The sequence below is a fragment of the Corvus hawaiiensis genome, chromosome 26, assembly GCF_020740725.1.
Source record: "Corvus hawaiiensis isolate bCorHaw1 chromosome 26, bCorHaw1.pri.cur, whole genome shotgun sequence".
Lineage (NCBI taxonomy): Eukaryota > Metazoa > Chordata > Aves > Passeriformes > Corvidae > Corvus > Corvus hawaiiensis.
Window position 1 is genome coordinate 22,509,941 of NC_063238.1, and position 22,796 is coordinate 22,532,736.

Here is a 22,796-nt window from a genome sequence, read left to right on the forward strand (position 1 = left end):
TTAGGTATAGGGAAGAAATTCTTTACTCAAACGCGTTGCCCAGAGAAGTTGTGGATGTCCCAGCCCTGGCAGTGTTTAAGGCCAGGTTGGATTTGGCTTTGAGCAACCTGGTTTAGTTGAAGGTGACCTTGTTCATGGCAGGGGTGTTGAACTACAATGATCTTTAATGTCCTTTCCAACCCAAGGTATTCTCTGATTCTATGATTCTATCTCCCCATTCCACTGCCATTAATCATTTTGGGCACTTATTTCACGCATGCATGCAAAAAAGTACATATAAGGATCGAGTAACAGGCAGCTTCTGTTATTTACTGGAGAACAAACTTATATTGCCCAAGTAGCCTTTGTTCTGGTATCTTCTGTTTTTCCTGAATTTTCCCAGCACTTTGTCAGAGTGTTTGTTTAGGCAGTAAACCTGAACCTATTTGCATTTTGAAATTGTAAAGTATTTTTGTTTGCATTTTCCTTTTAGAAAACCCTTGCAACAACAAACATCTGGACCTTGTTTTCATCATTGACAGCTCTCGCAGTGTGCACCATTACGACTTTGAAAAAGTGAAGGAGTTCATTTTGACCATCTTGCAGTTTCTGGACATCAGCCCTGACACCACGCGCGTGGGTCTGATTCAGTACGGCAGCACCGTCAAACAGGAGTTTTCACTGAAGACCTTCAGGCGGAAGCAGGATATCGAACGAGCGGTGAGGAGGATGATGCACCTGGCGACGGGCACCATGACTGGGCTGGCTCTGCAGTATGCAGTGAACATCGCATTTTCAGAGACAGAAGGGGCTCGACCTCTGAGGCAGAATGTGCCCCGAATTATCATGATAGTGACAGATGGGAGACCTCAGGATCCTGTGGCAGAGATTGCTGCTAAAGCACGAAACTCAGGAATCCTAATTTTTGCCATTGGAGTGGGAAGAGTGGATATGAACACTCTGAAGTCCATTGGGAGCGAACCACATGAAGAACATGTGTTTCTGGTTGCTAATTTCAGTCAGATTGAAACACTGACCTCTGCCTTCCAGACTAAACTTTGTGGTAAGATTTTTATCTATAGATTTGAATACACAGATGAAAGTGAAACAGAAAAAATATACATTATAATTAAACTTTTTTTTTTTACATGAAACCTTATCTGTTAGAAAATATATATTGAAGTATATATTGGCTATATACTAGCCAGATAATATCCAGAACAGCATTCACACGTGGGGAAAACTCATGCTACAGTTAAGTGCTATAAAATGTGATGTAATTCCTCGTGCTCATAAGCAGTTAGGCAAACACACGTATCATGATTTTCCTATTTATTGCATAATAGCATTGAACTTACGATCTCTTCTCTTTGAATATTAGATAAGTTGTTTCATCTATTCATTCTAAATGTGATCTCCCTTAGTAGTGAAACTTTAAACTGCTTAACAGTCTTTTGGCTATTTAAACATTCTTGAGAGTCCACGGATTCCTCTTCCGAAACTTACGTACTAATTCTAGGCAAAGAATAATTTCTGTACATGCCTTGTGACTGAAAGTGAAACACAGACATGGTAGTGTTTGTATTCCATCTATTTTAAATACAGAAAGTTATGAAAAGCAATTACAGTGATATTATTCATTCATACTATAAAGTAAATATTTTAATAGGTATTAATTTACAATAGAGATATCACTTCCATCTGTAATTCCCTGATAACGAATTACCTTTTGCAAATATTGTGGCATTTGTAATTAATTTTATATTAATCTGTGTACTTAGTAGACTTTTCTTTTTTATTTATTCCTGAGATAAGTAGGAAAGTATTTCGTAAAAATTTGGTGTTAAGCTGATGAATTTTCAATAGAGTCCAGAAAAAGAATGCATGGTGAGATTAAGTGCTCTCTCATCTCTAGGAATGCTTTTGCCAGAAAAGAACTGAAGCTTATTGTAAGGGTAGTCTGGAGAATTTTCCTTACTTGATCTTTTCCAAAATTGTTTCAAAGAGCAGCTGAACTGCCTCAGCACAAAACACAACAACACAGACATTCATCGATAATAGATTTTTTCCCTGTTTCTTCCTTGCTGTATTGTTAGCTGGTGTAGTAGGATATATTTAAAAACCAAGAAAGAGTAAACTAATAATGGATTCAGAGTTTAAATGGAATGAACAGCAAATGCTGATTTTTAAAGTCATGTTTTAGAAACAAATCCAGTCCAAATACCATTTCTTTATGTTATGGTTGGTTTGGGGTTTTTTGGGGTTTGGGGTTTTTTTTCTGTTTTTGGTTTTTTGTTTGTTTGTTGGTTGGTTGGTTTTTTTGGGTTGTTTTGTTTTTTGCTTTTTGGTTTGTTTTTTTTCTGACTGGGCAGTGTCCAAGAAATTTTATTAGAGTTTTTTAGCTCACTTTTAATCAAATACATGTGTTCTTCAGTAAAGCCAACCTCCCACTGCAGATGGAGGAGTATGGAGGTGACAAGGGTAGCGGTTGCCTCCTGCTCCAGGGAATGCCTCCCCAGGATTTGCTGTGCTGGAAATTCGAAGTGAGATCCTTAGACATATTTAAAAATCCAGACCCAGATTCAACAGAGAGTTTAAGCTGTTAGATTCATATGGATTTCAACATAAGGTACTAAATTGCAGATAGGATCCATACCATTTTATTTGTTCTCAACTGTGAAGCAGCATTCAGCTTGCTGAATTTCAGGAGAGTAATCATAGCCCCTGCTTCCTAGAGCACCTACATTCCTCCTAGGAAATGTGGTTAGTTTAAGTCCTCCCACTTGTGGACCCAGAGGAAATATCATTGTAGCTGAATGGAACATCTGGACACATTGTTGCTTTGCTAAAGCAATTGAAGTCACCCCTCTGGTCAAGTCTCCTGGAATGCTGTCTGCTGGGCTTCATGCTGTGGGAGAAGACCTTGGCCCCTGAGCTGTCCTTGTGTCTGAATCACTCTTATGTCTGTGGGAATGTGTCTTCGTGGTTCCTGTGATGACAGTAGAAAACCATGGCCAGATGATGAAGCTCTGTGGGGGAAATGAAAAGTAAGCCAAATTAACCACTATTTACTACTGGGTGGTAGAGACTACTAAGTACCTAGTACCTGTATTCTCAAAAGAATCCCTGTAAACTGGATGTGCTCCATTCCATTAAGTCAGAGGTTCCCTACAGTTGCTGCCCCTGGCTGCTAAAGATTTGGGGATGTCAGAAACACCAGTTGAAGCCAGGACCTCTTCTTATTACTAGTCAGCAAGGTAAAACAGAAGCAAAGAGTATTCTGAGGGATGAGAGGCATGAAGAATAAGACAAGAGTTGAAAACGCAGAAAAATATCGGTGAAAATGGGAACAGAATCCAGGAAAGGAGGTGGAGATTAGAAGAAGCGTGAGAAAGACCAAACTTGGGATGGAGCAGTCAGGGGCAAATAAAGTCTTTATTATATTCCTGTAAAGTAGATAGTGGTGTCATCCCCATTTTACATTGGGAGAATGGAGGCACAGAAACAGGGTTAAGTTTGTCAAAACCACCCACTAACTTTAAATATTTGACTCAGTGCAATCCCTCGTGTGATTTTCGGGGGCATTGAATGTTTTTGGACTAATACAACATGTTATTCACAGTTCTACAGCCATCACTTGATTGCTTGCAAATACAGAGTCAGGTGTCTCTATCTGAACAGATACAGTGTGAAGGCTGATTGATGTTTTCTTGAAGATACTGATATTGTTGGCTTGCCCAAAATCCAATAAGGACCCTGTGATATCAAGATAAAATCTAATTCACAACAAGGCTTGTGTTCAGATTCCTTAACTATGAGATCACCCTTTCTATTACTTCAGTCCTGCCTGTGACCACCAAACAGCTCCTGCAACAGATGAGGTTGCAGAAATCATTCAGAGAGCAGACTCCACTGCAGAAATCGGACTGATGACCAGAGTATCACTGCTTGTAAATGGGTGCGACAGAAACACGTCAGAACATGTACACTATACTTGCGTAGTAGATGGGAAGATTGGTAACAGACGGTAAAAACGTATTCTCAGAAGGAACTTGAATTACTGGGTCTCCTGTCATTGAATGCTTTCCTTTTCAGAATGACAGAAAGATGAAAAAACAAGAAGTTGAAGTAGGTCTGTATTCACATAAATAAAAGTACTTGAGAAGTTTTATTATGGCAGAAATTTGTGAGATCCAACAAGCTGATTAAGAGATTAGGGAATTGTGGTGCTTTGTGTGTTAGCAATAAATACCTAACTCTTGTAAACATGCCAAAGAGCAGATACATAGTGTATATATCTTAAAATCATATGTGGGTTTTTTCCACAAGTACCACACCTACCACATTAAGTTATTTAGCAGGCTTCTGTTGTGGCTTCTAAAAGATTACTTTTAATATCTATTCCATAAATTTTGAGCTTTGTCGACCTAGCACATTAAGGAGCACATCAATCCCTAATTGCTGTTGCAAAATAGATAATTTTCCACACAGTGTTCTCTGAGAAGTAATTCACCTGTATTTTATAGAGATTACATACAAGCAATGCTGCAGTGGAAAGAAAACATCAAGATTTCTTAATCCCCAAACACTGACCTGGAGAAAATTAGTTCAACAATGAATTTGACTGAATGAGCCTCTATTCTTTTTCTCTTTTATTGTCTCAGTCTGCTGCATTTTAATACTTGCTATTAGAGACATAAAATACAAACAGAACAAAAATAGAAAGACTTACAATCTGGAGTGTAGCTCAGCCCAGCTCCTGCTTAATGAATCTTGGAGATACATGTCCTCAGTGTCATCATGTATTATTTGCACGTTCCTCAACATTAATAACTAAGCAAGCAAAATAGTCTCTTCATTAAGTTGTTTTTAGTCATTCTTCTTCTTTATTATTGGGTGCTGCGTGGTGATTTTCTTCAGGCAAGAAATTGAATGTCCTCTAAATCAGCTTACACTTAAATTACACTTATTTTCTTAATTTGAATATGATAGGTTTGTTTCATTGTCTTTGTAGGATCACCAAATAATTCGTTTTTTCACATACTGTCTTGTATATTTTTATTTTCTTAAGCTCTCATTTTTGTCTTTACTAGCAATACTGAATTTGAAATTTCTAAGTTACTTCAGTAAAATTTTCTACACCAGTTTTTTTTCCAGTGGCCACAAGTAATTAAGACCAGCACTTAGTAATGTTTTCCTTTTTTCTTTCAGTGCCTCATATGTGCAGTATAGTTGAGCACCACTGTGATCACTTCTGCATAAACACCCCTGGCTCCTACCTGTGCAGATGTAAACAAGGATACATTCTGAATGCTGACCAGAAGACTTGCAGCAGTGCGTTATCTTTCTTTTCTCTTTCATGCTCCCGAAAAGTGCTTAACATCACTTACCCTTTCTGTTGGGCTCATAAAGAACTGAGCTCAGTAAATAATTAATGTTAATCATCAGAAAGTGTCTGGAAAGGTGAAGTTGTAATTCTTTTTCTTGCTTTGTGTAAGTGAAGTTCTTACAAATCTTTCTGAGATACATCAAGCTAAATTTTATACACAGCTCTGCAGAGGTACACTGTAACTATATGAAATTGCATTTGAATTTTATTGGTATATTAAGTTCAACAATGAAACAACAACCAAATAAATAACTTTATCATCGCAAATGAAGTGAATTTAGATACTTTACTAACTTGTCCAGCTAGCAACAGTACTAAATAGTACAGAAGGGTGCAATAAGCCCCATACTAGAAAGCTGTGAAATAACTTGACATTCTGAAAAGCTCTTCTGAACTGCTGCTGGAAATAGAAGGGTTTGCAACGTTTCAGAAGTCTTGCTTATGCTCTCATTCCTCTCTTTAAAAGTGTTGACTTTTTTCAGTTTTTAGCAATTAGCTGTATAGTTTTTAATAACAAACTTTATTTCACTTTAATTTTGATCTTCATGATCGGTATTTTGTTAGTCCATTTTAACTTGCTTCCTAGTAAGTAACAGCAATTTACATTAGAGGGATATGCCCAAATTATTTCTGTATTCACCTTACTTTAAAGAAATTATGTAACGCTATCTTTAATTACTTGTGGAAAATGTATTTGCTAAAAGTTCAGGTTTTTATCACACAGCAGTGCATGGATTCAAGTGGAAGTGCATAGATTCAAATTAAAGTTGCTAAACTGATTTTAGACAGAAGAAAAATTTTGGAAAACGTCTATTCAAGAAGCTGTGGGAGACAGTCATCGTGAGAGCATAGGATGTACCTCTTACAATCTCTAAGTTAGAACTAAGGTGAAGACTGCAGGCTCAAATCCTGTTCTTGTGTTTGATGTTCTGTATCTCAGGAGAGTACCATAAAACTATCAGGTATCTTGAGATTAGTGGATTCTTAGTCTCTCTTGCTTAGAGCTGTGTTTCATATCAAATACCAAGCACCAATGAACAAGTGAGGGTATGTCAGTATGTCACCTCAGAAGGTGATTCTGCAGCCTGGGGATTGGACTCTTTACATGTGTAGTGGGATACATGGTTTCAGAGCCTCAGTAAATAGGAATGGGATCTAAATAATGTCAGCTCCGGAGAGATCAGGATATTCTCACTCCTGCATGGAAGCATCTTCAGACCCTTTGGGCTACAGCAGGAAAACCACTTTTGAGCTGTTCACCTTCTATGCTGTTGAGCTGTGAGAATCTGTTTTCTATTCCTTCTCACCACATCCTTCACCAAATGGAGACATTTGTCATAAGCATTTCTGTGAATTACAAGGCAATGTGTTGCATTAAATGGAAAAAATGTAACACTTTATTTTTTCACTTCAGTGAAAAAACTTTAACACTTCAGTGGTTTTGTTTCCTGTAGAAGATGCACCAAACAAAGAAAAAAAAAAAAAAAGAGTCCAATCTGGAATATTTCCTAATAATTATTTGGTTTAGTAACTCAGCCAAGACAAGAATACTGACCAGGACATTTTTCGTAGAGCCTATTTTCTCTGCTTCTGCATGTTTGCTATAACTCATCAGAAAGAAGGTGGTCATATGATGTAATCATCATTACAAATGATGGCTCCAACTATGTAATCACATTTCAGTAGTATTGTTATTGTCTAACCTTTTCCCTTCATTGTGTCCTTCTTAAAATGCTTCTTATTTAAAACTTTTGTATTCTTTTAAACCTTCCACATGCAGTTAAATATCTTAAAGAATTTTAACAAAGAATTTTTTTGAAATTTATTTGAAATTCAAAATTTTTCTTCTTTTTTAATTGTCTCTCACACATTGTCCCAATTCTCATCCCTAACATCAATTCTGGCTTTTTTTTTTTTTTGTGAATAGATTTTTAAAAATTAATTACAAGTCTGAAAAATTCTTCATTGTCTCTTCTTCTTTTTACTCTGTTACATTTCCATAGTTTTTCTCAGCCAGTAGTTTAGCATTTGGGCACTGCACTGCTTCAAATACAGGTTAATTTCCAAGAGCTTTTGAATTGTGTGTAATTTTTCTGCTGGTGACCCATGCACAGTAGCCCTCAATATGCTCCCTTCCTACAATTTTTCAAAGCCCTTTCCTGCATTGCTTTACCTTCTTTTTTAGCTATGATTTCTATTAGTTTTCCCCACTTACCCGTCACACATGATTTCTTTGTGTACCTGCTTTGATCATCAGTCAGATGATACCAGATTGCAGTTTAAGCAATATGAAAGGGAAATTAGTCCTTCAATGTGTTTGTAGCCTTTGGGTTTTTTACATCACCAAACTATAAACTAATTCTAGCAATTATTACTGGAAATCTGAGAGTCATCAAAATAGCCTTAAATGTGCTAGGATGGTGCAAATCATTGGTGAAGGAGAGAGATGATGCAGTATCAGTCTAGAGAAGGTCAAACCATTACATCCAAAACCTGCACAGAGACGTAACAGAATTCATGAGGTTAGGGAGCCAAGCCTGGACAAAGGGGACACCTTAGTTCTGGAGGTAGGGGAACCACAGCAAAAGAAAAATGCACAGTCTGTGAGTATTTTAGTTACCTTCACTGGCTGTTAAATGCCCACAAGTGCGCAGAGACAATAGATTCCTCACTTGACATCTAAGTAAAATAAATCTTCATCATGTTTATGCAAAGTACAATACATGATCAACATAAACCAGATTTATTTATCTAAGGTTTGGATGTCTTCAGCAGCTCTTCCATGGACAAATACTTTCCTTATATACATAATTTAACACTTTCTGAATTAAATAATGCAGAAAAGATGAGTGGTATGTACCTAGTGTTATACTCTCTTTTCATTCTTTTTGTACCTAAAGTTAGACTCTGTTTTTATTCTTCTGCTCCCTTTTTTTTTTAATGTTGTGAGAATAAATGCTATCAGTACGCAGTTCTTAAAAGCCCTTAACCAAATGGCTTCAATCAGTAATGAACTGACAACTTTGCTTCAGGCTGGGAAATGGTTTGTGTGTTCAACATAAAATATTCTTACATTTGTTTAATTATGATGCTTTTGCATCCATGAAAGGATGCTCCTTTCGTGTACTGTGGTCTAACTTTTCTAGAGAAGAGTGTTTGTGTCAGATAATGGGTGTTCTTTACTTATTACACTGTATTTGTTTGTTTAACTAATCTCTCCCATTCTTCTCTAGAGATGCTCAAATCTTACATTAATAAACAAAATAATACAAAAGAGGAATGTAGCTGAAACAAGCTGGAAAATTATCTGTTTGTGGCTGTTTACACTGGAACAAAAGAGTTAAGCGACTGTTTGTGCTGTTCATCATGCTGCTTGATATGAAGCAGACAGCTATAAAAGAAAATTTGGTTTTGCTTGGCTGATTTCCTCAAACATGTTCCAAAAGCCTATTTTGTAGATGTAAATGACCATTATGTGTTGAGCAGTCTTTGAACAACACAAAGTACTCTGCTTTCCAGAGCTTTCGCTGGGGAAACTTGGGGTTCTCATAAAGCTTTGGTCCGTTAAAGAGAAAGCCCAGTGTGCTTGATTTGGCTAGGTGCTGAACTGACCTCTTTTGTCATGGTAATTTTTTTTTATGAGATCTTTTGCATGGAAGGGGTAACTTGCTATGGTATTTACATAAAACTGAAAAATTCTAAAACTCAGAAATGAAATATCCCCAAGTTTTTTGCTGTTGTGTTTTCCTTTTCTTTCCTTTTCCAACCTTGTCATCATTTATCTGGTTATGCAAAAAAAACCCCCAAATATACACAAATAAACCCAATTATTTCTCTTTTTCAAAAAAAATCCCTGAAGAATGCCCTTTGAACTTTTAAGAGAAACATACATCAAGCAACTCTACTAGGCACCATTGATCCATTAATAGTCATTGCCTTCAGCTGAAGGGACAAGTGCTTCAGCTTTGAGTGACTGATCCTATTGGCTTTCAGTGTTTGATGGAACATTAGCATGATCTGTGTTAAAATGAGCTCATCTCAAAAGAGCTGTCCATAGCTTCCTGCAATTTATTTTTGATCTATAGTCTACCTGTGCATTGTAGAAGGTCAAAGAACTTCATACTCATGCAATTATGTGTTGTAGCTCAGGACCTTTGTGCTGTGGAGAAACATGCCTGTGAGCAGATTTGTGTGAACACGCCTGGGTCCTACGTCTGTCAGTGTTATGAAGGGTATGAACTTGATGCAAATGGAAAGAATTGTGTTGGTGAGTATGAATTCAGCAATTCACATTTATCTCTTGACACAAACCAAAGGAAAATTCTATATAAATTAGTATCCACTTTAGCCATAGACAATGATGTTCTCCTGCGTGAGTGGTAGATGAGAAAGAACACATAATTGACATGTTTGTAGGCCTTTACTAATAATGAATGGTGTCTTGGGAAAATTGTTCCAACCAACTTCACACAGAAAGTAATTTTCTGTTTTGAAACAACGCACCCAATGTTTTTGAGATCTTTTTAGCTGGCCAGCAATGTACTGGCATGACATATGTGGCCATTAAAAAAACAAAGCCGGACAAACTCGGTAACTCCTCTTCAGACAGAAGTTATGCATGGAAAAACTTGAAAATTGACAATTACTTGATGTTTTTTCACTTGATTTCATGGTCATGTGAGGAGAGATTTCAACCCCTTTTTGGGAAGACGACTTTAAGGAAAGTTTAGCCACGTTAAGGATCCATCTACTATGTACCTTTAATTTTCACTGTTGGCAGTAAGGAAGTCAATATCAGCTCCAAGAATTACAGCTCAAAAGAGAGAGTGTGAAAATATGGCACAATAATTTTTTAACGCAAAACATACTTCCCTACCTATTACTCTGTAAGTATCTCACTCTTCTTCCCTGTTTATACATGGTAAATACTTCTAGTATAATCTCTTTTACAAGCCTATGCACCTATTCTTGTAAACTTTTCATACCGTGCTACCTTTTGAGAAAATACTGTCTTCTGGTTTCCACTGCAAAAAAAAACCCCAGTGAGATCTGGATATTTGTTAGGTATTATCTTCAGGCAAGCACTTAGATGCATGCTGAATTTCAAACACATATTGAAGTCCCGTGGAAATGAATCCAAGTGAGTCCGTGGCCTCAAATCTGCCACAGGCCATCACAATGGTTTTGTCCAACACCCTACACTTTCTTGTCGTTTTAAGACAGCTCTAAAATATCTTTCTCTTATTGCCTTCAAAGAGCTATTAGCTTGCAGGATAACCCTGTTTTGAGGTGCAAAATAGGTGACAATTTATGGAACTTTCTGCATGTAGCTTCACATAGGACATACAAATAAGGTTTTGGGGTATTTTAGGCCTGGGATAACATGAGGTTTTGAAGAACATTCTTCAGAAATGTTTCCTTTACTTGTAGCTTCATGATTTCAGTATAGGGGTATTTAAAGGTCTCAACATAATTTGTCTCCAGAATAATTTTGCCTCTCTTGTATCATTTTAAGAACCTGCTTTTTGAAGCCAAATTGTTTTGAAAATGCAGATAATACTGATTATTTAGGCAAGTTTTTATGTTCTGGCCCAAATTTCTATATCTAATATTCATCTAACAACCTTAGCTGACCCTCTTGACCTTTACTTGTATTAGGATAAAGGATATACTTCTCTGCTGTTTATTTGACTATATCCTGAGACAGAAAATTTGTGACTTCTGTTGGTAGATTCTTTCATCCCCAGTTCTTTCCTACTATATAATCTAATCCAAAATATTCACACTTAGTGTCATCAGCTGTTGTTACTATTTTCTATTAAGTTGAAGTTCCTTGACAGCCAAGATATTCTTACCAGGAGGGTAGCTACCAGAGCATCATTCTGGTGAAATTCTTAGTATGTCAAGTCTAGTATTATCCTCTGTAATAAATACAAAGTCTATTTTTGTTATTTAAAGCTTCAAAATATTTCTATGCCATTTATTAAATTTTTTGCATTGGTATGTGTTTTTTGCCTGTTAATAACTTATCTGCAAAGTCTGGGGAGAGAGCTGCTTGGAGGTGTGATACATCTTTGACCTTTTTTTTTCTGCCTCCTCACTGACTCTCTTTGGCATGAAGAGATACAGGTTTATTATAAGCTCTATTGTTGACATTTAAAGATATCATATTCTCTCTTCAGTTATTTTCAAATTACAGCATGCATGGTTCACTATCTTGAATTTTATAGCAGTTTTTCTTCTCCACTTGATTTCTATTCATTTGTACCTTTTAGCAACAAAGCATGAATACATGCGATTCATACCAGTGCAGTAATTAGCAGTATTAATTGGGATTTTAAAGCACATTATTAACATCTCTATTTTTTTTTTAGTTTTCTTTTGCATTTGCATATTTGGCCACTTAACTTTTTAATTTCTTACTGACATACAAGAATGGTTCAATGTATATTAATTATATTTGATCTATGCAGAACTTAGTTTCTCTATATTTCTTGAACAGGAAAAGCGTGTCTGGGTAACTTATGATTTTGATGCTAATTTGTCTGCCAATCCTATTGTCAGCCTCCAGGATTTGACTTTTCAGGTTTGAACAATTTGAGATTTTTGAGGAATATGCTACTACTAAGAATGTACAGCTTCTGCAGATGTGATCACCAACAAATAATCATCCTTCCTGGAAAATTTTATAAGGGAAACTATGTATAGTACTGAATCAGCAGTGATAACTCTCAGTTTTCATTACTCTTAAGCTAGTTAACCCTTCCTTTCTGTGAAGTATTTATTATCAAATGAGCAGGATCAGAAGAAAGATCTTGATGTACACCTATACTAGAGATCATTGAGAACAATAACAATTTTGCAAAAAGCAGTGACTTCATTAAGGTTACTGTCTCCTCCCCTTCCAGAGAATGAAAAGAGAATTTCAGTAGGAAATACACTTTGTGGTATTCTTGCAAAGAGTCAAAGGTTTCCATCTAAGATATCTAAGGCTTCTAAAGTTTGAACTCCAGCAAAAGCGAAGGAGAAAGTGCCGAAAATTCTTTTCACAGGCATGTTTGTTAAGATTTTTCTGATGGGCTAATTTAAGGATCAGTGGTGATACTAATTGCTTTACTGATATGTGCCAGCCAGTTACCTGAATGGCAATAATTATATGAAATCTCACAGCCAGAACTCACAATGTATCCATTCAAGCTGACCGCTGAACAACCAACCACTCTGAGAGTTTGTAATGCACAGTTTATGCACAAATTTGTAGGCTAAACAGTATTTGAAACTGTCAGCTCAGCAGTAAGTATGGATGGCAGGGCACTATAATTTTGCCTTTTTTTGAGCTGTTTTTCACATGGACAAAGTTATGTCAGTTGAAGTTTGGTGGTAATGAGCCATCCTTTCTCCATCATGCTGCTGGACACTCAGTCTCTCCACCTTGGTGTTGCTGGACATGCTGTCCTCTCTTTCCTGGCAGTAATGCTAGACTGTCTCCATATTGCTGCAGCTGCTAGGCTTGGGTCCTCTTTTTCTGGCAGTGGTTTGGCTGCTGGCACTCTCTGCAGTGCTGGCACCTCTCTGCAGTGCTGGCACTGCTGGATTTTTTTGGCTGCTTTTTAGATTCTTACGAGTCTTCCATGAGTCTGCTCTATCTTCCCCCATCTTCTTTTTCATCCTCCTTATGCCTTTACTTACTCTGTCCCCTTTTTCTCCTACCCTTCTCCTTAACTTACTTCATTCTCCCAGGCTTGAATAATCTGTATAAACATCATAGGGGTAAAACAACCATTCAAGAGAAAGGTGACCCATGCAGTCCATGGTTCAGAGAGGACAATGTAAGCACCCAGAGTGCAGAACTGGTAACTGGAAGTAAAAGATGGTTCTCATCATTTACTAAGTAAGTTTGAGAAAAACAAATACGGAACAAATACGCAGAGATGACAACTCAATTAATGGTTTGCTCACTAAAAAGGACACTAATAATTTGGAAAAATTTCTTATTGAAATAGACATGAGATAAAATTAAGAACAGTGAAGTCTCTTAAGTGTTCACATTTTAATGTATATCTTGTGACTCAGCATAGAAATATGAAAGTAGTGAAACTTCTATTAATTAAGAAAATATTATTCTGCTTTGCTCTTATACAACCTGTATATTTTCTGTATACCAACTAAAGGATCACAGTACTTCAGTATAAGACACACAAGTTTATGAATTTTCTCAGAGTTTTTAGGACGATTTAACTCCGTGGACAACTTACCTACTTGCTGAGTGGAATGCTATTGACAAGTTTCCCTTCTAAACAAGTATCACCAAAACGAAGCATAAAGCTGAAATTGAAATGAGTTTATAGATCAATTACGACTGTCAGTCTGCAAGGCTAAGTCTGCCTGTAAATAGTGCAATTTGTATATAAAAATATTTGGAAAAAAGGGAATAATACTTATCTCCAAAAGCAACTGTCAAGTGAATGGTCTTATTTCTTCACTGTGTTAATAGAAAGGCATTACTTAAATTAATATGCTCATTGTTCTTACAGGCCAACAGACCTGCTTCTGAGAGTCAGAGCTCAGAAGGCTACAAAGGCTAAAAAGCAAGCCTTAAAAAATTAGTTATTAATTTTGTTTTTTTCCTTTCTGTCTAAGGTATGTTAGCAACTGCATAGCCATGAGAAGGTACAGTTCTTCCCTCTAGAGATTGTAATCTGAAAGTGCTTAGGGTCAGAGTTGCTCAGATGCTCATAATAAAGCATTCTGAGCCTTGTTCAGTTGTCTCTAAAACAACAAAACTGGTGAAAGAGCTGGAAGAAATGTTCTGTGAGAAGTATCTGAGGACTCTGGGTTTGTCTAGTTTGGTGAAAAGGCTAAATGGGCAACCTTATCTCTCTGTACAGCTTAATGTGGAGGGGATGTGAAGAGGGAGCTCCATTCTGAGCTCTTCTCCCAGGGATAGGGCATGTGGGAAAGGTTCAAAGCTGCACCAGGGGAGGTTTAGACTGGACATTAGGAGGCATTTCTTTACTGAGGGTGGTCAAACTCTGAAACAGGCTTCCTGCAAGAGGTGGATGCTCCAAGCCTGTCAGTGTGTGAGAGGCATTTGGACAAAGCCAGCTCTGAATTGGTCAAGCAGTTGGTCAATGGTCATTGTGTGTCTCTTCCAACTGAGTTTTCTATTCTCACTGTTATAATCATTAGTTGGGCAGTTGTAGGTATTGCAATAGAAATTAATTTTGTTAAGGTTTAAATGCAGAGGAGGAGGTGACTTTACAGAGACATTCATATGGGCTATTTCCCAGGCATGATGCTAAATAGAATATATTCTTTGGCCTACCTATTTCTTAACGTGTCTTTTACACACTTGAAAATGTGCATGTGGTTAGAATTAATATAAGAGGAAAGCTAATTGTATGACACATTATATCCCGGAAACATGTACTCAGTAAATAGGTTTTAGTATGAATCGATTCACTCTGGAAACAGGAAGGTGCTTGCCAGGAAAATGGTATCACATGGTAGCCAGTAAGTAGTTTAATTTGACTTGATTCAACACAAATATTCTGAAGGGTTAAAAGAAATTCTTTCAAATTAACTGAATAGATTATTTGCTTTCCTGACTAGATGATCTTGACTAAACATAGTAGCACACCTGAGTGTGCATTATTTACATAGATGGGTCACTTGAAGAAAGAATTGATTTCATTAAAACAAATTACTGCTTCTTAAAGAAATTTGTGAGGCTCAGCAGTATAAAGTAATGAAAAAATTTACTCAGCTGGCAAAGAGGAACCTGTCTTGGTATGAAACGAAGCACATTACTGTCTTCTGCGGAAAGAATCAGATATACTTTCCTAATGTAGGCCTGGCTGCTCTTTGCAGGCAGAGCACCAGCTTTGTGACTTATCTTTAATTTCTTCTAAGACTTTTGTTGTGAAGATGAAGCAAGAAATTTTAAAAATCCTTTAATTTCTTTAGCAACTTTGAATGGGCTTGACAGAGTAAACTCTGAAGTATTACTGTTTGTCAATCTAACTTCTAAATATGGATTTGTGTAATAAATGACCAGACTTATGAAATAAGTGACTGGACTGCCTGTGATTTTTTTTTTCTTTTTTTTTTTTTTTTTGTAAAAGGCATTATATAAACAAAATATCAGTGGTGAATGTCAGCCTGAAGCTCTCAGGCTTTGTAGTTGTAGCTGCTTTGTACAGAATAAATCTGGAGCACATTAGAGGGAATGAATGTACTGGGACAGTCCTCAGTGTAGAAGATTATGCCAAGATTCTCCTATATACTCAGGCTACAGGAACAGCTCTTGAGAATTAATACAGCTGGGAGGGAACAAAGGAAAAGTAGAGCAATTCCAGGACTGGAACTTGAGAGACAGAAGACAGAACTAAATCAAACAAACTTTGCTATGTCCTGGCCTACAGTGTGAACATCTGGACAGAGTTACTGAAGCATGGTTTCCAGATCTGAGAAAACATGTTGAGAAGGCTCCTGACAATCTGAGAGTTGATAAATGTTCAAAGTTGAGAAATGATTCAGGACTCATTTAAAATCTGATTTACCAACTGGTGTTGTAAGTGCACTACTTTTTGCAGACAGAAATTACATCAGCTTTTCCTTTTTTTTTATAGCTACTGTGTGTCACTAGTACCATAATATCTATGCATAATAGTTCTGATTTTTTTTTCTAATTGCACATGTTGGTCTTGTTCTTTTTCAGTTGTAGACTACTGTGCTTTGGATAACCAAGGCTGCCAACACGAATGTGTTAACACTGAAGACTCCTATTACTGTAGATGCCACCCAGGCTTCATTTTAAATCTAGACAAAAGAACTTGCAGAAGTAAGTTGTGATAAAGTTTAATTATTAACAATTTGCACTTATTCTGTCTTCCAGCTGTCAGCAGTAATACTCCCACTGCTCCTGGGAATGCTGAGTAATGCATCAGGTATAGAAAATGTCGGAGTGCTCTGGAAGCCAAAGGTCTTGAGAGCAAAGCAAGCTGTTTTGAGGGTAGAGCCTAAGGGTAGGGGTTCCTCCTATGAACAGGAAACTTTTAACATGAAATCCAGCTCCTTTTCAACAGCAAAAAGCCAAAGCTTTGTCTTGGATTTCTCCTTGATTATTCGCCTTTTTTCAGTTAGAATGTAATCTCCCTAGCTAGGTAAACAAACAAGTCTGCACAAGACAATTTGTAATCAGTTTCCTTTGTAAAATGATTTAAATTATGAGTAGTTTCCCAATCAGAAGAAACATTACAGTCTATTTTTCTGTGGATTTTTCTGCAGAGTGAGTTCACTGATAGTGTGACAAAGTTCTGGTAACATCAGTATCTTCTGCTAAGCTTCCATATTACCACCAGCTTATAAAAACTTCATGGCTTTGCTTGTTTGTTGTTCGTCAAATTTGATACCAGGCTAAAAAGATCAAAAATTACTGGAGTTAGAATGGACATAAAGTGGAGGGGAACTGACCAGAAAATACTCATGCCAAAGCTTCCTGTAATTGGGAAAAAAAGCTAATACCTCCACAGTGTTTAATGTCATAACTCCCTTTCAGGAAATGTCAAGGGAAAACCTTAATGTACCTTTCTAGTTACCTTTCTTCATAAATGTGGGCTTTGATAAAGAAATAATACTACTGTACCTATAAGCAGGCAAGCTCCATTAGCTTTAGATGATTGCGGCTGCCAGTGGTGAATTTAACCCATATCACTGAATAATGTATTCAAACATTATTTCTGAAAAAATGCATCAATATATGTTGTTTTCACAGGCTTTGGGGCATTTCAGTCCTTCTGATGAGAGACTTGGTTAGCCTATAGACTGTATCTGTATTGTGTACTATGCTTGGTATCTATTTCACTAAAATTTAACACTTGGGAAGAAAACATGTAATCCAGGCTGTACATGTGTTCTTACGATCAAGGGAAAGAGACGTACACTTCTCAAAGGTGATTGCTCCCAATTCTGACACAAATTTATGGAATTGCCTGTATTTTCCTTGAGCATGCAGGGGGCCTGGATGACTTGTTAGACTGGACACATAATTTTTAGATGGTCAGAGTCAGGGAAGATGAAATTTCTGCTTCCCAAGGGTCAGAGTATGGTTTGTAGTGGTTAACATAAAGTGTAGATTGTATTAACACTCCCATTTGTCAAGTATCTGTCAGCTAAGGGCTGGCTAATTATACTTCCACATGTACTTCCACATCCATATATATTTGAAATCTTACTTTAACGTGCTTCCACTGCCCAAGCGTAAGTTTTTGTTAATTTCTTTGATTTAAGAATGTGGATTTTAATCAGTGTTTTGCCTTCCAGTTTGAACTGAAGAAAGTCCTTAAAACTGCATAAACGTTTCTTATACCTTGACTGATTTTTAGTTTATGGCCTAACTGTATGCATTATTTTAAGATGTTTGAATTGATGATCCACAGAATGCTGACATCTGAGGGAATGTTCTGGGAAACTAGTATTTCAGGCTTGCCCTTTCTCTATCCTCTATCTGTTGCTTGAGACAGTATATTGGTCATAAATAAGCATAAATAAAACTTACTAAGCCACTTTTCCTTACGCTTGATATCTTCTGAGCCTTGCTAATAAATTAAAGCATGAATGAAAGAACTGTGTAGCTCTTAATGCTGTGCAAGTCAAAACAGCATGAGAGCTCTTCAGAGCAAAAGTGTCCCCTAGTTCCCATGTTATGAATCACACTGCGTTTGAGTCAGCATAAACGTTGCGAACAAACAAACTACAGATCACTGGATTTAAAATGTTTGTGACTTTAAAACTTTTAACATAAATTTCTACATATTTGGCTTATGTACTGAGTCTCAGGGATGATGGCCAACTAGCCAAGACCCACACCCATGCCAGACAAGTTCTCTGCATCAGCAAGCAGGCCTGAGGCGCCCACTCCCGAGATCTCATGATTGTCTCAGAATCCTGACTTCCCTTTCAAAAATAGAAAGTAAGCCTTTATGCTCATGGCTACAAAGAAATGCTTGGAAATGTAAGTGGTGTCAGTATGGTCATGCATATCTGACAAATGTTTTCTCTGGGAACTATTCCAAAGTTCTCAGAATGAAACACAAGGAGCAATGCTCATGAAGGCAACCTTGCCAACACCATCAGAGTGCCCTATGGCTGGAAGAGCACAGCAAATTTGGTTTATCAGTGAGGCAGGTGGAGGACATTCAAGCTACTATTAAGGAGACTTCTGCCACTCTTGCTGCTCCCTTCAAGAGAACAGATGGCAGCTTCTCCTTGTACTAGGGGGTGCTGAGCCTCACCTGTTGCTCTTTACGAATGGCCCGTTTGAATTCTGGATGGGTTCACGTAATTTGTAGCTGGGCAAGGCTCTGTTAACATCATTAATCTGGGCTGTGTTAATGAAGCCCTGTGAAGTGTATTTTTAGTGTCCCAAACAGAATAGCCTCAAGGTTTCAACAGAAATAACAATACCTATTTTTAAACCCTTGTGGTCATCTTCAGAGTCAGTTACCCAAGAAAAGTCTCTCCTGCACACTTGAGTGAGCAAGGATTTGAGCAGCTAAATGCATCACAGCACTGAGTAAGTCCAGAAGGCATACAGCTATATTCCTCTGGTGCACACATGTGGCTTTTTGGGTTCTGTCTCTTCAGTGCACTCTTCAACAACCTATATTTTCTAATCTTCATTTTAGTGAACAGATAAGATATCCCCATGTTATGTATATATCTATGTGCATACACTGTCAAAAAAAGCTTTGGTAAAGGAAATGTTGATTATTGTTATTAATGTTAATTAATATACAGAGTGGTGTTCATAAATTATAAAATAGTCCTTCCAAGTTTTCTTAGATAGTCACATTCCACTTTGTTTATTCAGTAAATATAGATGGTTTATTATCACTAAGGGCTTTCATCATATATGAAGACTCAATTCAATTAACCTGCCACAGATCCAAAGAAAGAACTGTCCATGCCTCTTAAAGCAAATCACCTCTGGAAATAATTAACTTCTGGGAACAAAACTCCCTGAGTTTTCAGGTTGTTCAATAATGAGGTGTTCAAAAGTGCCTGGATATTTTGTGAAGTGTGATTTACGTAATTTGTGACTTGTTTATCTACTTCTAGCCGTGCTGAGGGGTTAGGACCATTTTTCACTAGTATAAATTAACCACACTGACACAAAACTAAGTGATGGGCACACACTGCATCTAAGTGAATGTCAGATTCTTTGACTTCATCAATAATGATAAACTCTATATGGAAATATCTCAGTGCTCAGTGCACAGTTGCTTTCCTTTCTAAGGTACTTTATCCAGTAGTGGTAGCTGTTTCTAGACTGCTTATCTTCTCTTCCATGGGTATATTAAATGGAAGAATTGTGAAGCAAGCACTCAGAGCTGTTAAAAGCATCCACACTCCTGATGACTTGGTTGGCCTGCTGTGATACAATGAATGGCATTCAAAAGCATGTTTGTGTGTGTATTACAGATCATGTCTAACATGCTCTGAGTGAATAGAGGCAATTTTGATGAGATAATGTTTAAGGCTTAGCTGCAAAATATTAAGAAATATTTAAGATTCTAACTTCTCTACCACATGAACTTCTGTTCTTGAATAATTCTTTGTAGTATTTGTCAGGTGTACCTCAGTATCGCAGATATTTGGAAAAAAAGAAACATTTTATTTTCATGGTTTGAAACAATATGGTAAAACACCAAAATGGTGCCTAAGGAAAAAAAGGCAGAAGAAAAGAAAAGAAAACAAAGTAACTCATTTTTACCTAGTTTATTTCTGAGAAATTATATTACTCACTGACACAGACGCTTTTTTTTTTGTTTAGAACCAGATTATTGTTCTCTTCAGGACCATGGTTGTGAACAGGAATGTGTTAATACAGATGATTCCTATTTTTGTCAATGCCGAGAAGGGTTTAGACTTAATCCAGATAAGAAAACATGCAAAAGTGAGTAATCCTTTAGACATAATAAAGTTCATCTGCTTTTATTTCTTGAACCTGCAGTGAATCGTTTCCCTTCTGAAAGGATGGAAGTTTTCTCTGTAATTAAGGTTGAAACAAATGTTTCTTTATAAACTTGAATTTTAATTGAATGAATCATGCTGGGAAAATATACATTTTGCTGCCTTGTAGATTACTTTGTATGTTAGATATTTTTGAAGACTTTTATGGAAACCTGAGGATTAATGTAGGAACCAAAATGACTTAAAATAAGTTCATTACTTATTTGAAACTTTCTGGCCTTGGCTTGTAAAAACACAAGCAGCTTATTTCGCCCAGTTGGTTTAGCCAAGGACAGATACATTTAATCAGCTTGGAAATGTGTTGAACAGGCAACATAGCTATCAAAATCAACTTAGAGTCAGACACAAAACTTCACAGTTTCCTAAAAAAATTGTAAAAACAGCATGAGCAGTGTCAGTGTTATAAACCAATCACACATAATATTTACTTTAGAAAGATTTAGTGCTACAGCTCTTCTTGAGTGGGGCCTGGAATCACAGCAGATTTTTAATGTAATGTGTTCAAGTTTAGGGAGAATATATTCAGCAAAATGAAATAGCCTGATCCTGTGACTCATTTGTTGGGGGGAGAAAATTGTACTACTGGTATTTCATGAATATTATAAGATTGTCTGGAGCAATCTAATTCTATTTCTAGACACTCATAAAATTTATCTGGTTTTTTTTCTGGTTTTGTATCTGGTATTTTTGTTCAGTCTTAAAGATACAATCTCACAAAGCATTTTCGTTTGCACAGTGCTGTTTTTGCAGTAATCCATGCTATTCTGCTTTTTATTATCTATATGGTATTCTAATACATTCAGATTTTTATAGATTCAAAAGCCTTGGTAAGCAAAAGAGCAGCATTGTATAAAATACTTATTGCCGAGGATGTAATTGCAAATTAAAGGCAAATTGTAATTCCCATTGGGGGTATTTTTCCTTATAGGACTTTGGATTTGGCTGCAAATCTGGTGATGTTTCCAAGATGAAGCTCCTATTCCAAATCTTGTTGTAACAAGGGTCATGTTAGCTAAGCTAAGCTTGTAAAATAAAGCAGAATATTTGCATATATGGCCTTTTCAGAAATCAGGGTCAATAGATGAGTGGTGACAAGAACCAGGCATTCTTCCTCTGCCACCACGTGTGACTTCTGATGACTACAGGAGGAGATCTAGGGGGTCAAAGTGAAGCATTACATAGCTGAGTGTTTGCAGTCTGGTCTCACATCCTCATCTCAGTGTCGGCTTTAGTAGGTGTCCAAAGCACGGAATCCAGTATTGTTTAAGTGAGCTTTTCTAATTTGTTTTACTTCAGAAACCCTTATGGCTGGCTTCAGTTTTTCTCTTCACAGAAGTAAACTTCTGTGCTTTAGGTCAGCATGACTGTGAGCATGAATGTGTTAACATGGAAGAGTTGTTTGTGTGCAAATGTCATCTCAGATACGCCCAACAACACCATGGCGATACGTGCAGCAATGAGTGTGCCTCATGAACTGCAGTGACTAGTTTACTGCAAGGCAGAGGTGTGAACAGAGTGAGAAAACACTCCTGGGTCCCTTTTGAGATATTTGAGTCATGCAAACCTATGTTACTGCAAAGTCCACCACAAGCCAGGCCTAGTGAAGTAATGCGATAGTGAGATCTCTGATCCAACAGAGAACTAAAGCATCATTTTCTCCTATCCAAATAACTGGGGAAATGTGTTCAGCCATTTCACACAAAGGCACTGTCTGACACAAGGACAGTGCTTGCTGCTGAACATCTGTATTGTTGCTATGGGCTGTGTAACACGCAGCACACCTCATATTGCTGTATGCTGATATGTGGGGATATGGAGAGACCCATCTCTTCTGTATGTTTACACCTTCAGTGATCCATTCAATGAAATGTCCTCTTTTCAGAAGAATCTTGCTAAACAAAGGATTGGTGTTGGCCCAGAGAAACCCAACAGCACTGCCCACTTGGCATCACCCAGTTTTAGAAGATAGTTTTGTTGCAGAGAACCATTTTACATATCACCTAAAATATTGGCAGCATTTTTCCCCAATGTACTTAAAACATACTTTTCCAAAGGAATACTCGAATTAAAAAAAAAAATCACTGAAGTCACTGAAATTTTTAAAAAACTTGATAGGAGCGGGAATAATCATTTTTAAATAAACTGTGGTAAAGCCGTGTTTAAGGTAATCTAGATGTGTTGCAACTTTTTGACAATTATAGTTTAAGACTTTCTCAAGCTGGATATCTAAAAATTAGTATCCTAAGACATTTCTTGTCTGTAAAAACGGTGAGCCTTCCCCAGTCATTTTCCCTGTTTGCATTTTTTTTTTTTTTTTACACATGTAATAAAGCACATGTGATCACAAAATTTACAATTATAGTGATTTCCAAAGCCTGGTAATCAGCACCTT

General features: G+C 37.0%; 1 protein-coding gene across 3 annotated transcripts in view; it reads left to right on the forward strand.

Moving 5' to 3' along the window:
- MATN2 (matrilin 2) overlaps positions 1–22,796 on the forward strand; it is a 71,311-nt gene that overhangs the window by 24,202 nt on the left and 24,313 nt on the right. For all 3 annotated transcript variants that reach the window (XM_048286706.1, XM_048286705.1, XM_048286707.1), the window contains exons 3-7: positions 473–1,042; positions 5,191–5,313; positions 9,513–9,635; positions 16,089–16,211; positions 20,205–20,327. In XM_048286706.1, the coding sequence (XP_048142663.1) occupies positions 473–1,042; positions 5,191–5,313; positions 9,513–9,635; positions 16,089–16,211; positions 20,205–20,327 (1,062 nt within the window). The remainder of the gene's footprint in view (positions 1–472; positions 1,043–5,190; positions 5,314–9,512; positions 9,636–16,088; positions 16,212–20,204; positions 20,328–22,796) is intronic.